The sequence below is a fragment of the Neophocaena asiaeorientalis genome, unplaced genomic scaffold (genome assembly GCF_003031525.2).
Source record: "Neophocaena asiaeorientalis asiaeorientalis breed wild unplaced genomic scaffold, Neophocaena_asiaeorientalis_V1.1 scaffold232, whole genome shotgun sequence".
Lineage (NCBI taxonomy): Eukaryota > Metazoa > Chordata > Mammalia > Artiodactyla > Phocoenidae > Neophocaena > Neophocaena asiaeorientalis.
Genome location: NW_020175672.1, coordinates 2,316,625 through 2,332,278, shown reverse-complemented (window position 1 = coordinate 2,332,278; position 15,654 = coordinate 2,316,625). Strand labels below are relative to the sequence as shown.

The window sequence follows — 15,654 nt, the reverse complement described above, 5'->3', positions numbered from 1 at the left end:
TTTTGCGGTACGTGAGCCTCTCACTGCTGTGGCCTCTCCCGTTGCAGAGCAGAGGCTCCGCGGTATGTGGGATCTTCCCGAACCGGGGCACGAACCCGTGTTCCTTGCATCGGCAGGCGGACTCTCAACCACTGCGCCACCAGGGAAGTCCCTATCTTAGAGTCTTTACCAGTCTGATAAATGTTGTATGAAATCAGCATAAAAAGTAATTACATTTCAATTCAGCCAACACCGAGCACTTACGCCCCATATGTCATAGTGTGAGGCTTTGTTTTGAACCATGATCATGACATTCTCTACCCCAAGTTGTCTATCAAAATTGTCTCATGGCTTGAAACTGTTAAATCCAATGGACTTTCTTCTGTCTCCATTCTATTGACCTCCTGTGACATTTGATTCTATGATCAACTGACTCAGGAAATTTTCCTTCTTTGGTTACTGTGACAGCTCTCCTATCCAAATGGTCTGGGTACTCCTTTTTGATTTTTGTCATGTGCTTTGGATTTTCTGCCAGTTCTCTCTCAAACTTTTAAATTCTAGCTCCACCTCCTCTTTCCCCCAAAAGGCTATTCATTAACTCGCCATCTATGATTATGATTCCCAAACCTGTAACTTTTAAGTCTCACCAACATCCTAAAATCCATTCATTTAGGAATGTATATATGCTCATAAAATGTATGAAGTTAAAACATACATATAGTTATAATTGTCCATATACATGTCTGTAGATACATCAGATCACATGTAACAGCCTAATGTAACCAGAGCTAAGGGTGTTGTGTTTAAGAGTATTAGCAACATTTGAATAAACTATACAATAGGGATATGGCTTAACCAGTATCCTCGCATTTGTTATCCTATAATACATGACTGCCATTATGAATGCTATTTTCAGTGTTCTTCATCTTTCTATATGCTGAGGTTATGATCAAATATTATTAAAATTTGGGACAATAATTATCTGATGTCAACATGCTGTGGATAATTAAGAACTGTGTGCGTTAAAGTTACGCTAATTGTTTTTCACGGATCTTCTCGAGTCCTTGTGTCTTAAAATAAGGCAAGCAACCACAGGACTGCATGCACATCTCTGCCCCGTGCTTCGTCACAGAACATATATCATCCATTCTGCCTTCTCCCTGATTATTTTGTTAAGTTGCAGCAATTATCTCTCCCTTTGTGACTGACTCCTTTGTAAATGGAGTACAGGAAATTTGGATAATTTTTCCTGGGTTTTTACCTCTTAATCCTTGTTTCTTGCTTACAATAGCATAAAGGGAACCAGAGTCATAAAACAGTTTGAATTGAAACAAGTAGCAATCAGGTTTTTGCAGTAGTAATTGACAGATGTGAAAAGCAAAATCTTGATAGTGTTCTCTCCTTTACCCTATAACTTAGACCGGCTGGTTAAAACTGTTAATGATTCTCTTGGATCAATGTCTTTTCCTTGTAGCTCTAATTTACTGCATTGGTTGATTAGTACAGATGTTTTTGTGGATGGTTCTGCATCATTCCACCAGGTTGCTTGTCTGAATCAAATTTGCTTCAATTCATCACCAGCGAAGCAAGGAATAAAATAATCAACATTTACTCTCTCTTAACACTGGTACTGAAAACAGAACTAAATGCTTGTCAATTTAAAAACTATCTCCTACCTGTCTCAAAGCTATGCCCCTCAGCTCATCCATGGCTTAAAATGATGTGTACAGTCGGGTGTAGCACAGTGTAGGAGATGGGACTGGGTGGAACCTATTTATGTACTTCAAATCCGTTTTTTTTTTAATCGAGGTATAATTGACATACAACATTACATTAGTTTCACTGAATGTTTATCATCAATATCATCATCATCATCACCACTACCAATTCACATTATATATACTCGTCTATACATGAATAATGTATGAAATTACCATCCACTGACTTTTCATTCTCCGAAATGCAGCTTATTGATTTCTTGCTCTTAACTGAAGTTTTTCTGAAACTGTGCCTGTCTTCATAATGCTATTCCTTTGGGACAATGGTTATGACAGTTTTCTCTATAAGAACTAAGCAAACAACTCACAGATCAAAACCTTTTTGTATTGTGCAACACCACCAAGTAAATCAGGTAACCAGTTTTGGTCAACTAAGGATCAACCAAAAATCACTTCTTGATTCAATTCATATTGAAAATCTTTCACAAACGTGTTAGTTTGTATTCTTAGCAGAGTAATTTTACTATACTACATATATTTTGCTGTTTTATTATTTATGATTATGTAATACCTCCAGAAAAAGAGAATGGATTCAATATATATTGACCCAGGACTGTAACCTGAAAAAATTTTGCATGTTTTACATCAGTCCATACTGTTAACTTGTTTTTTGTATCTTTTTCTCCCTAAAAGTAAAGAGCAGGTGGTCTGGTTAGTCACATTTCAGTTAAAACAGATTTTCTATATCTCACTTGAACAAACTTCTTGACTTTAAAAGTAAAGTAGCTATTTCTTTATAAATAATATTCTAGTGGCTATATTTTCAATTATCTATAATCTCTACAAACTGACAGTAGCAAAATGAAGGATCTCCTATTAAGGACAATGCATATATAATAAGAATTACTTTACATAATTCCATCATTATGGACTGTTCCAGGATAATGATCCTAATGGGTAGTCATATTTTTTGAAGAGTCTCTTTAGAGGAAGCTTAAATTTAACAAGTTACAAATTTAAATATCTAAAACATAGAGTTATAAAATTTTTTTCACTAGAAAATCCTGAAACTGCAGTCACTTCTTAATCATGTAGAAATTGCTAGTTTAAAATTGCCAAGAATATGACAAACTTGCTCAAGCTTGAATATTCAGGAACAAAACTCATAACTTATTTTGTATCGAATGTTCTGCTACCATCAGTGTAGCACCTTCTACAATTTATGAGATAATGAATTGGCTCTGGTTTAAAAAACAGAGTGTTTTTAATGTCAAAAGCAAAATATTACTATTGGTCTTTTTGGCACTTACTAATGCATTGCACTAAATAAATTTAGTACTTTTTGATGGGGCAAAATCACAGAAATGCATAAAATGCCTACAACTCCCACTCCTTGACCTATTCACAAAAACGTGTTCATGCCTTAGCTGTCTTCATGCATATGGAAAATAAATACTTTCCTTCAAAATAATAGGATGGAACTAAACTATCTCAGGGATGAGTATTTGTATTATTCTACTCAGGCTTCTATAATAAGATACCATAGGTTTGGTATTTAAAAAAAAAAACAAATTAGTTTTCTCACAGTTCTGGAAGCTGAAAGTCCCAGATCAAGGTCCAGTAGGGTTCAGGTTCTGATGAGGCCTCTCTTTGTGGCTTGTAGATAGCCACCTTCTGGCTATGCACTCACTGACCTCTCCTCACTGCATGTGCATGGAGAGAGAGCCAGTTCTCTGGTGTCTTTTACTGTAAGGACACTAATCCTGTAGGATCAGGGCCCCAAACTTATGACCTCATTTAACTACCTCATTTTAGTCCCTATCTTCAAATATAGTCACACTGAGGTTAAAGCTTCAACATAAAAATTTGGGGAAAGACACAGTTCAGTCCACAGCAGTATTATAACTGAGTTATTGCACAAATCAACTCTTTCTTCCCACTTAAATATCATTACCCACAAAACAGCAATTTTGAGATCAAAGAGTTTGAGAAAAGATTAAGATATATTGAAATGAAAACACAAGAGACTCTTAAAACATACTAGATTTCTTTCAAACGTTAACAGAGTCTTTCCATTCAATAGTATGCATATCAGCTTGTCACCCTGACAACATAAGCATAGATAGTTCACTACAAATATTTATCAAATCAGAAAAGGGTGGATATGACAACTTACAAAGATACTGAGACTGGAGAACAAGAAGGAGGGATGAAGATGAAGGTGTAGGGTGAGAACATGGGTGCTTACAGGCATTTCCTTACATATATTTTAATCAAGAAAAATCATAGAACAGCGATGCGCTATAGTCTTAAGCAGTTACAAAACTACACAAAGGAAAAAACTATTAAAATAAGCTATAAAAATCTGGTGTCATGTGCTTAAAATAGTAGTCCAAAAAGAAAAAAATTAAATTGACCTTCTGCAGGTTTTCAAAATATGAAGAATTATAAAAGTTTTCAAAATTAAATGTGACTTGTATCTTAATATTTCATAATAAGATTATTTGAAGCTTTTTTTCTAAATCTCTACTTAAATACCAAGTTATGGATAAAAACTCAGTTTAAGATCTTAAGTATATCTATAGCTTTAAGAACAAATCACAAAATTTTTATACTTCAAATCATTATCTTATATATTCATTGCATAATTTAAATAAAATTATAATGCATTTGAATTTAACTAATCCTTTATGTATTAATCTTGATAATCTTAGAAAGTCTCTTTACATGACAATAAGCAATGAATTTAATTCAACAAGTTTACTAAGCATGTACCCTGGGCCCAATATGTTACAGAGGCTAGAGAATAAGACCAAAGATGCCACTGTTTCTTTACACTGTGAATTCTAACAGGGAAGACAAACATTTCACACATAATATGTGAAAAATATTATAAGAAAATGCATGAGTTACTTACTGTAAGATCAGATCACAAAAAGACATAATTTTCTCCCAAATTTTCATTTTGAATTTGGGATGTGAAGGTACTGTGTAGGCATATGGGTCTTTACACGTAAAGTGATCAGCACATACTAAATAGTCAACAAGTAGTCACTAATACTTGTTATCAGTACTTATATCACATGGTTGCATTTCCTATAATGAAAATTTTATTAAAATAGTATCCAAAAAAATCTTTTATATATATTTTTTAATTACTGATCACTGAAGAAAAACTGTAAATGGATCTACATGTATATTTTTAAATTAGTGGTGTCACAAAAATATTTTATAAAGAATTAAATTTCAGTAACATAGTCTAAAGCTCCTACTTGCAAAGCAAAGCATAAAATTTCTAAAATGTCATGCCCTCTGGTATAAATTAGCATGACTGAATTCTGCTATGCCATTCAGATACATCGGATTTATAAAATAACTAGAAACAGAAATGCATTTTTGAATGGTTTACCGTTAAAGGAATCACATTCAGTTGATTTTTCTGCTGCAGACTGCGTAAGTGTGTGTACATATGTATGCATGTTTTAATAACATTGACACTATTTCCACACATTTTTTGTCATTGTTGGGTTTTTTTTGCATTTATATCTTGTTTCACCTTATGGTAATAGCTGCTTTTAATATTACTCAATAAATGCTCTCAAACAAGAAAATATTATTTTAACATTATATTCCCTTAAAAATTAAGAAATCTCAAAATATATAAACTCAAATGGAATTAATTGGTTTTTCTTAAAGGACACATCATTTGATGGCCTACTATTTAAAATCATTGAAAAGAGATGATCTGAGTTAATTTATGAGAAAAATCATCACAGTTGAGTCACATTAATAAATGTGAGTGAAGATATTTCAGACAAATACAGGAAATGACTTTTGGTATTGTCTTTTTGTAGAATTTTGCTTATGTATAATGTTATATCATATAACTCTATGGCTATATTTCATTTGGAACATTATGTAAACATCATAAATCTAAGTAAAGGGAATACTGAAAGCCAATCTTAATTTTGACAGAGAAATAAGATTTGAAATATGATTTCAAATATGATTTGAAAACATAAGGGAAATTAGTCCATTAAGATATGAAGGGATGTTTCTGAAGTTTCTTAAAGAAGGGTAATAAAATCATAGCCAGGAGGCAAATAGTATAGTTACCAATGCTCCCTCTCAGAGATTATATGTGTTATTAATATCCTCGGGAAACAAAACTTCTTAGGAGGTCCCCTTTTCATTGAAGAGTAATTTATGGCCAGACCATTAAATCAATCTGCAAATTCCCATGTAAAGGACTGTAGACCTAAATTCTTTAAGATAGCAGTCCATGAGAAGATTACAGAGCATAATAATTCTGAGGTAAGGGGTATACTTGATCACAATAATTTGGGTTGCCACTTTATAATTTACCGTATGACACTGGTAAGTTTAAGCTTCAACTTTTTACCTGTAAATGGTATTAATACTTGTTTTACCAACTTTATAAATTTACTTCAAATTTTAATGATATAATATGTATATAAGTGCTATATAAACCATTCACCCATATACAACAAAATTGATGATGAGAAAAAGAAAATAGTTCTTTTTGAGAGAGATTCTATATGATATCTTTGTAGAGAAATTAAGAAATTTTGCCTCAAAATGGCAACTTTGCTGATACTTTCTCATATTTTCAGAAAATGTTTTCTATATATCTGTTTTCCAGAGGAATCAAGGCTAAGCAGGAGAATTTTTTTTTAAAACAAACTGCTATATGGAATACATCAAATGTTCTGTGGAAGATACACAAAAGTTTAAGATGTAAACCAGGGTCAGTTATGTAACTTTTCTGTTCAAAAACATCCAGTTCCCACTATCTCCTCCCTCCATTAGAAAGTTCTTCTTTCCTAAAAGTAAACTTTCCCATTAGTTCTTCCCACAAATCTTTATTCATCCAGTTGCTACCACTTATTCTCTAAACACACTCTGAACTTTGCCCCTTGTATCCTTTGGCATGATTTAACTCTATGTAATGGATGTTATGATGGACGGTCCCCATTACCCTTGGTGAAGGAATGAAGAACATATTTGCTAGCTGCTGAGATAGCTGCGCAAAAGCAAACCTCAGTTCCCTGCTGCCCTTTAGAATTTCCTTGTCTGAAAAATGACACCTTCCTAGAGGAGCCTGCTAGAGGAGTCTGCAGCCAGTGTCTGTACGACAAAGAGGTAAAAAAGCCTGCCACTATCTCTTCAACTTGGGACAATCTGAAGGTCCCTTATGGGTGGAGAGCTTGTCATGGAGCTGGCAGAGAATCCCAATGAGACTGCATTATGGCTCAATTTCCCTTCTGCTCAGTCCTTCTCCTTTCCTTTCTCTTCAGATGGTGCTGATGCCAAGTACATGCCCTAACACAACTCCTGCAAGGAATCTGCATCAAAGTGTCTGCTTTCTGGGGAGCCCAATTTGGAAAATCATATCCTCTTTCAAGAGGTTCCAGTTTTCATCCTTAATTCCTTCCCAGTGCTTTCTACAGCATTGTAAGTCACGGATCCCATCAAAAATGATAGTATCTGTACACATATTACTCAGCTATCAATAATTTGCAGTCAACCCTGCACTGTGCAATGTATAGTTTGTACTGTATTATGATTGTCCATTTAATTATGGACATAAGATGGGCTCTTAGAGGTCTTCTGTCCCAGACCTCTCCGTTATTTAGGAGGACTACATGAGTCCACAGACATTAAGTCACTCAACTTGACACACTTTCCGTGTACCTGGTACATTTAAAAAGTACCAAAACTGTATTGTGTTCAATCACTTGTAACCCTTATCATTACTTCTATTATTATCATTGTTGTAGTACAATAACACACTTACGAAAACAAAAACACTTTGTTTTTATTCTAACAAGTATAACAGGTATTAAGCTAAAAGCTCAGTTGTTTTTTTTTCACAATATGAGGAGTCAAGTAACATGATCCTATTTCAGGAGAAAATTCAAGTTAAAGAGGTGAAATAATTTGTCTAACACAAAGCTATCATGTCATCAAATATCAAATCCTATGCCTTTTCCATTCACGTCTGAGTGTTTTCACTCCCGTAAAATCATTTAACTTTTCTTGTGTGTGACTAGTTTCCTTACTGGAATTAATTACACGACATTAGGAACACAGAAAGAACTGTGTTAGATGGTAAAGACAAAAACATAACATGATCACTGACCTGAAGAATAATGACTAAGTCTTTTAAGTCTGTTTGTGGGAAAGATCACATATTATAATTTTATATTATGTTTTCTAAAAAAGTTAAAAATTATCTAGTTGTCTAAATGATCCCACAGTGAATGAAGGTATTACAGACAGAGACAGTAATTTTAGGGTGACCCGTTTTTACTAACTTTTCTGCAGCCCATTTTGGTGTGTTAATGCACTTGATCTGTGGAAGGAATGCAGTGGCAATGATTATGTTTTCATGGGACAGGTCCGCCTGAGGGCCTAGAATATGACTTACTTGTCCTCCTTCTGGCAAAACCATATCCATTCTAAAGTTCTAGATTGATTGGCATCTTTTCTGTGAGGACTCCCCTTTTTTCCACAGATGGAATGAATCATTCCTTCTTTGGGGTTCTGTATTTTGTTCCTAATTTTGTTCTATAGCATGCATCACATTATATTCAAGTGTCCTATCATTAGTTGTATAAATTAATATATATCTGCTATAGTAACAGCTCCTCATAAGGATAGGACCATTCTTTGCCTTCCTATCTTCAGCATCTTGCACAGTGCTTAACATATACTACTCAGTACAGTTGGCTGGGTTAATGTTTTGAAAAGTAGAATTTAAATAGTTACCTCTTCAGAACACTTGTGTAATTACCCGGAGCCTTCCACTGTAAGGAAGAATGAGGACTATAATGCCATAAATCAAATGCATGTGCTTTTACCTAAGTTTGATCTGTGTGACTTCACCCTTAATAGGTCAATATCATTCTTAACAAAACAGAAACAAAAAGAATACATTCCAGCCAGCTTGTGTAGGTAATATGTTCCCGATAAGTAAATACGAAAACTATATAAATATGAATATCACGTATTAGGCTTCTCTATAAACATCTCATCTTAAAGCTAATTATTGGTTTAAATAAGAACCTCAGTCTTAAGATAACTTGTGACTAGATAAAAAAAAATTAATTTCTCCCTCCTGCAATGTTATAACACATAATTGTCTCGATTATACACCCCACCCTGGACACGTGGCAATAGGTAAAGATTTTAGTGTGCTTTGCCTTGACAGGTTCATAGTTACATAAAAAGAGGATTAATCAGCATTCATTACGCTACTCACTGCAATAACATTTTTATGACAATAAAAAGTTTTTAAGTTTTCTCCAGTATCTCATTTAACAGGATAATGCAGGAAGATAGATACCGTCTTATCTCCATCTTACTCATGTAGAACTTTTGCGGTCCACCCAACAGCACATACCTCATAAGTGGCAACAGGGGGTGGGGTACAGGTCCTTAAACACCAATAACCCTACTGCTACCCTGAGGAAAGGACAAGGGGGTCTTCAATGTACTTCCATTTCCACAAACACTGGTATGGGGGGTCCTGAGCTCCAGACTCCAAACTTAATAGAAAAGGAACTACAAAGTACACACTACCTTTCAAACACTGCCTGATGATTTTCCATCCTTACTCTCTCTTCTTGCCCAGACACCTGCAGATTCTTTTTGTACTAGGCATCAGTGGATTGCTGATGAGCGATAACTGTTAACTGACCAGAGATCCTTAAATTCATTATTGAAGGGACTGCAGCATAAACTAGGTGGGAGGTGATGCTGTTTGATTAACACAGAATGAGAATTTTAAGGATCTTGGCAGGTTTCCACAGATAGTCATAAACATGGACAGTTTCAAATCATTCCCCCCTTAGAAAAAGCAAAAATATTGACGATGGGGTGGGGGGAATGGGTACAAATTTAACTGAACAATAGTCATTAACATATTCTAAATTTCCTCTGTTAAAAAATAAATTAAAACTTTAAAAATTACCACAGCTTGCTGCCTTATTAATGCTTTTCTTTTTGAAAGCAGAGTGTAAATTCATGGGTTTTTAGTATTTGAGATGTAGTTGGGACCAGGCAATTGTGAATTAATATTTTAATATAAAAGTACAAACCTAGTTTGCTTTTTAACTTTATTGTATTTATTCTTTTAAAAATATTAATAGCTTTACTGAGGTATCATTTTCATACCATAAAATTCACTCATTTTAAGCACACAATTCAATAATTTTTGGTATATTTACATAGTTGTGTAATCATAGCAATCTAATTTTTGTACATTTAAATTACCTCCCCCCCAAAACCAAACAAACCTGGTTTGCTCTTAACCGGAAGAGAATCAAGGGGACAAAGCCATTTTACGTAACTACTATAAGATAGTTGATTCAGGAACTTATGGAATATCTATGACCTACTTAGGCTGTGTAGTATTAACCTGAACAATTAAACAATGGACATTTAAAGATCATGGAAACAGATCCCCAAAGTGGCCTACCTGGCAAACTCTATTTGTGGTATTAGTTCAGTATCTTTAGGTTGTATTAAAAAATAAATAAAAATATCCCTTCTTTTACTTATTATCAGCAAGAATAAAGCAGTTATTCTAGCTCAGCAGACCTAAGAGTTTTTATTAATGGCTCCAAAGATAGCTCTAGTGTCATAATCATGACCTAAAATGTTTCAAACCCACTCACTGTAACGTTACGCTGACAAATTTCAATATAAAGCAAAACAAGTAAAAACACCTACTAACAACAGCATTATAAAAGAATGGCAAATGGTGTAAGGCTAAATCAAATGAATCAATCCAAATATCAGTTATGAGTTGCTTCTTTTGTCCAGTATTTGAAGATCTAAACGTCTCTATGTGGTTTTACCTCCAGACTTCAGCTTTTACGTAAGAAATCTGATTTGCAATAGCCTTTTAAACAAACATCAAAATAAAACCTTTGGAATAGGAACCCACTAATCTGTTCAAAATGGTAAGCATGAGACTATATGCATAGGCTTCATTGTGCAGATATAATTTAAATAGGTAACATTTTATTAAAATTGGCATAGATATGAAGAATAGATTAGTCTATGTCCAGGAATGTGGGATAATATTGACTGTTGACAGCTAGCCAAAGATCAAGAAGACCTTCTTATAAGCTTATTATGATGCTCACACAACTCAGTACTCCAGTGCAGGTTCCAATTTTATTAATGACGATGACATAGCACTTGGCTACTCTGACTACATAGCATCATCCTTCAGCAGCAAGAACTTTCAAAAGTTTGAAAAAGCCCTCAATTTCTGGAACTTCCCCCAATAATAATATTTCTCTAAAGGTTTAGAAAGTCTCCAATGTTTGAAGCTTCCTTCCCAATTTATATTTTCCAAAACCTACTTACCACAGCAAAGAATGACCAAGCAGGGCATCTTAAATGCCAATAAGAAAATAAGCGAAAACTGCTTTTAGGCTAAGCTACCAGTTCATAATCATCATGATTATTATATTTTTAAATTCATTTATTTTGAAAGCCTCATGAGATCTCTCAAGTACTTATTCCAATACTATAGACATCAATATGATCATAAATCTAGTGAGGAATGTAAAATTCCCTCATGCAAATTTTAAGGCAGACGTGCCATCTATTACAAATACAACATTTTATGTGGTAAAAAACTGGTTAACACCATGTGAGACACTGAAGCCAACTCCTTCATTCCTAATTATCCTGTAGATTTTAATCATAAGCACGTAGCACACAAAAAGGTAAATAAAAAATGCAAGAACTATCCTACATCTTATTTTGTCCAATACTTTCCTTCTCCTCTCCTAGATCTTAATAGAGTTGGTCCTCTTAGAGCAGTCTTAATTGGTTTACAATTTATCCCCTTTTCTTTCTCCTGCCAGATCTCTGGAGGAGATGTTAATGAGTCTAGTAATGGTTTAACAGGCAACAGAAGAAATAGCAAAGAAAAGCTAAAGGTGTGAATAATCAACAAGCCGGAATAATCAAGTTCTGTAGAGCCAAGTTAACGAGACATTTAAGTGAGAGACCTCACTTATGTAGTCACATTTTTCACTTAGTCAAGACAAACACAAAAACATACCTGCTTGACCTGTGGTGACACTGACAGCCGCAAAGAGCCTCTGGGATCGACTTAAGTCAGAAACTCCATTTACAGCTTCAACTTCAAAAGTATAATTAGCGTGGGCCAGCAGGTCCATGACAGTGACGTAGTTATCCTCTAATCCAGTCTGCTGGGGCATGTAGCCAATGCTACTCCCACAGGGAACGCATTCGCCCTGCTCCCAGCTGCACCGCTTACACAGTATTCTGTAGGTCACATCGTTTCTTCCCCCATTGTCTGCAGGTGGACTCCATTCCAAGCTCACTGTGGTTTGGTTGATATTGAAAATGAGGTTCTGTGGGGCAGACGGAGGCCCTTTGGAAATCAAAAATAAGCAAATAAACAAAAATAGACAAAAAACAAACAAAAATGAACTAAAGGATCCACATGGGGCATCAAGCTAGTGGCTCAGTCACCATACAGAAAACTACCTGAAATGCTCTCTTGCTCATAAACGTTTCATTACCTTTCCTAGAGAAACTGAATAAAAGCCTTCTTGAATTCACTTGGCAAGAGGCCTTATTTATTTTCTATTTAATATGTCAAAATGAAAACAGGATAACAACTGTCTTTGTCCTTTTGCCATGGTCTTTAGCTATTTTTCTTCCAAGCTATTAAAAAAGAACAGTTAATGCACCTAAAAAAACAGTTGTGCAGTTGTTTAAAAATACTTTGCCTTTTAACCGTATAACAGAGAATACATCCATTCATTCTTAATCTGCTCAAGAATGATTTATAGTAATGTCTGGAATTGGCTTTGGATTTGAGTCTCTCAAACATTCATTAATTGAAGCACCAAGATATAAGATTTGCCCTATTTAGTGATGGAAAATTTTAATTCAGAAACCATTACTTTTTAATAACATTTCACAGCCATGCAAGTCTCAAATAACTTTTACATTTTATTATTCCTATTGAATACATGTGTAAAATATGATTAAAATGCATTTCGATCTGACAGACATGAAAATTACACTGATGATGATGTAAGATGTATCTCTTTTATATTATTGTTTAGCCTCATCGGTTTGTGGAATGTACTCATAAATTTCATGCCTATCTCAATGATGTCACAGTACTACAAACAAATGGAAGGGACTTGGAAGTCCTTATTTTACAATTATAAACTTACTTGTGCACGCCACATACGGTGGGTCAGATGGAGCCCTGTAATACCCATCATCACAGTCACACCTTGAGGAGCCTTCTTTATCAGAAAAACTGTGGGTTGGACAACGAGAGCACTGAAGATCTTGAGAGGAGGATTTGTAGAACCCACGGCCACAGGCTGGGAATGCAGAACAAAGTGAAAATAGAAACATGAGAACAAACAGACCTTCTTTAAATTTTAGTAATATTTAGCAAAGAATAAAATGTGAACTTTGGTTTCCAAATTTGCTATCACCAGACTCAATAGAAACCTAGATTCCAATAAGAAATTTCTAACATATTCTTTTTATATCTGTTGTCATGTTTCCTGGGAACTAATTATAAACCATAAGTCTCTAATTATATGAAAAAAGAAGGGAAAAACATGCCCTTTATGGTAAAATTCTGTTTAGTGTATATCAATAACCCAATTTTATAATACTGTATTTTAAAACAAAATAATAAAAACCAAATGATACAGCAAACTTGCACCTGTAGTTGGCATGAGTCCAAAGTCTAACACCCAAAACTAAACACAAGCATAATTTATTTAGATAAAGTCTCAGGAGAGTTAATTCAGGGGAACTTTGATTTCAGTAATAATTAACTTTCTTGTTGATTTGCATTAACACACTTCAAAGTTATGTTTTCTTAATCTAGTATAGCTATAAATGAAGTTTTTATGTGTGAATTTGGTTCATAGTGAAAAATATTAAACTAATTTTATTACCTGACTAGAAATAATAGTGATGTAAAAACTGTCATCTGAAAATGATAGAAATGTATTCCCCCTCACACCCTGCAATTTTCAGAAAACTTCAAGATATAATTTCAACCAATTTAAGCTCCAAGGCAGGCTGCTTTCCACTAAGCGAACTTCCTTGTTACTAAAAATAATGAAATCCTATGAATAGAAGAAACCTATTCTGCCAGAAATAAGGAGAAAGCCATCAACTACAAACAGGTGGTAACTGTTTCTCCTCTGCTGGGAGAGGTTAAGATAGTCACACTAACCCAGCAACTGCTCTCAGCAATGAGTAGACATCTCTATCACCTTCCAGTGAAGTTGCCCTAACTCACTTAGAGACTACTTGTTATTAAATCAAGTAACCTGGAACTATTTACTATCCCCAGACATTTTACATATTTATCTTCAACTAAAATTTAGCAAGTTCAATTTTCATTATCTCAACAATTTTAAAATTAATTGATGGTACTATACATTGAATATATTAAATAGATTCAATTTACCCTCCATCTTTATTAAATGAATATCTATTTAAGTTTTAGTGACCTTCAAATTTAATAGAAATTAATAAATCATATCTATAAAGAAAAATAAGTGAATATTTAACATAAATTCAATTATAACTTTTAATGTATTAGATTCAAGTTTGTTTAATGTTCTCAACTTGAGCATTATTCAGGAGTGTAAGCACATTTTCACTCTTGGGTGGGAAAAACAATCCTGTCTTATTAAGATAGTATATTCTCCAGAAAAGAGTCAAGTCATTCTGTGCTTTTGTTCACATGCTGAATATTTAACACATAATCTGGTACAACTGAGAACTCCAAATTATCTTTTAAGCTTCAAGAATATAAGGGTGTTTTATATGAACAAGACAGGTATTTTAGATAAGTTAGAAACTTAAAGATAGGTCATATTGTGATAGATAAGTTATTGATTTGTGAACAGAACTACTATCATCTCTTTGTAAATTATGATCCACTGCTGCCCTCAGAAGCCAGTCTGCCTTTAGTTGGCCTCCTCAATTCATACAAGAGGGAAGCACTCACAAACATATTAGGCAACTAAGCTTAATGCATCTTCACATGTTCTTGTAGCAATTACTACAAATCTAAGACACAGAGAGAAAAACGACCTCGATTTTGAAATAATGTGAAACAAAATAACACTTTAAAATGTTTCTAAAGATACAATCTTGCCACATAAAAGAATGGTTAACTAGTAGGATAAAGGATTTAGCATGGATTTCTCAGGCTGGAAATTTCTTTCTTTAAGTATGCACTGTATCTTGCCCCATGTATCATCTGTAATTCAGTAATCAGATAGAACATCCGTAACACAGAGAAGGCAATGTTTTACTCACAACCTGCAGCTTGATAACATTAAGGCCCAGAGAATTAACAAAGAAAAAGAGAGAGAGAGAGACAGAGAGAAGAGGTGTATGCTGAGAGTCTTTGATGATATTATGTGTATTTACTCACTTTTTACAGGGAGAGGAGTTGGAGAGCAAGGAAATGGGGGAGGAATGGCAACACGATTTATCATCCACTAGGTAAGGCTTCCAGAACTGTAGGCAGCAAACTACCTAGTGGAATCTCTCGCAATTCTCACCCTCCTATTGCAAATAAAGGCTTCTAATCAAAGGCTTACTTCCACTTTTACCACAAATAAGTAGGTCCATTTCTTGCTCCACTTACATGATTTGTAGAATGTATAACAGTACCTAACGTAGAGAAATTTAAAACCCTTATCATTCAACTTTCAAATTTCATTAAATTCTGTTACCATTTTAGCAGATGGGAAAGCAGATTTGAAGCAAAATTAACCTGAGTTCTTCAAATAATTCTGTTTGTCTAGGCTAAAACTGGATTTAGAACACAGGACTGCTGAGACTCAACCATATGCTCTTGCACCAGCCTTGACTGCTGAAT

At 34.3% G+C, this 15,654-nt stretch overlaps 1 protein-coding gene across 1 annotated transcript in view; it reads right to left on the bottom strand.

Annotated features, from left to right (window-relative positions):
* The window catches only part of EPHA7 (EPH receptor A7), a 164,137-nt gene that overhangs the window by 92,016 nt on the left and 56,467 nt on the right, over window positions 1-15,654 (bottom strand). The window contains exons 4-5 of the mRNA XM_024731803.1: window positions 12,959-13,114; window positions 11,806-12,141 (exon numbers count right to left, since the gene is read on the bottom strand). Of these exons, the coding sequence (XP_024587571.1) occupies window positions 11,806-12,141; window positions 12,959-13,114 (492 nt within the window). The remainder of the gene's footprint in view (window positions 1-11,805; window positions 12,142-12,958; window positions 13,115-15,654) is intronic.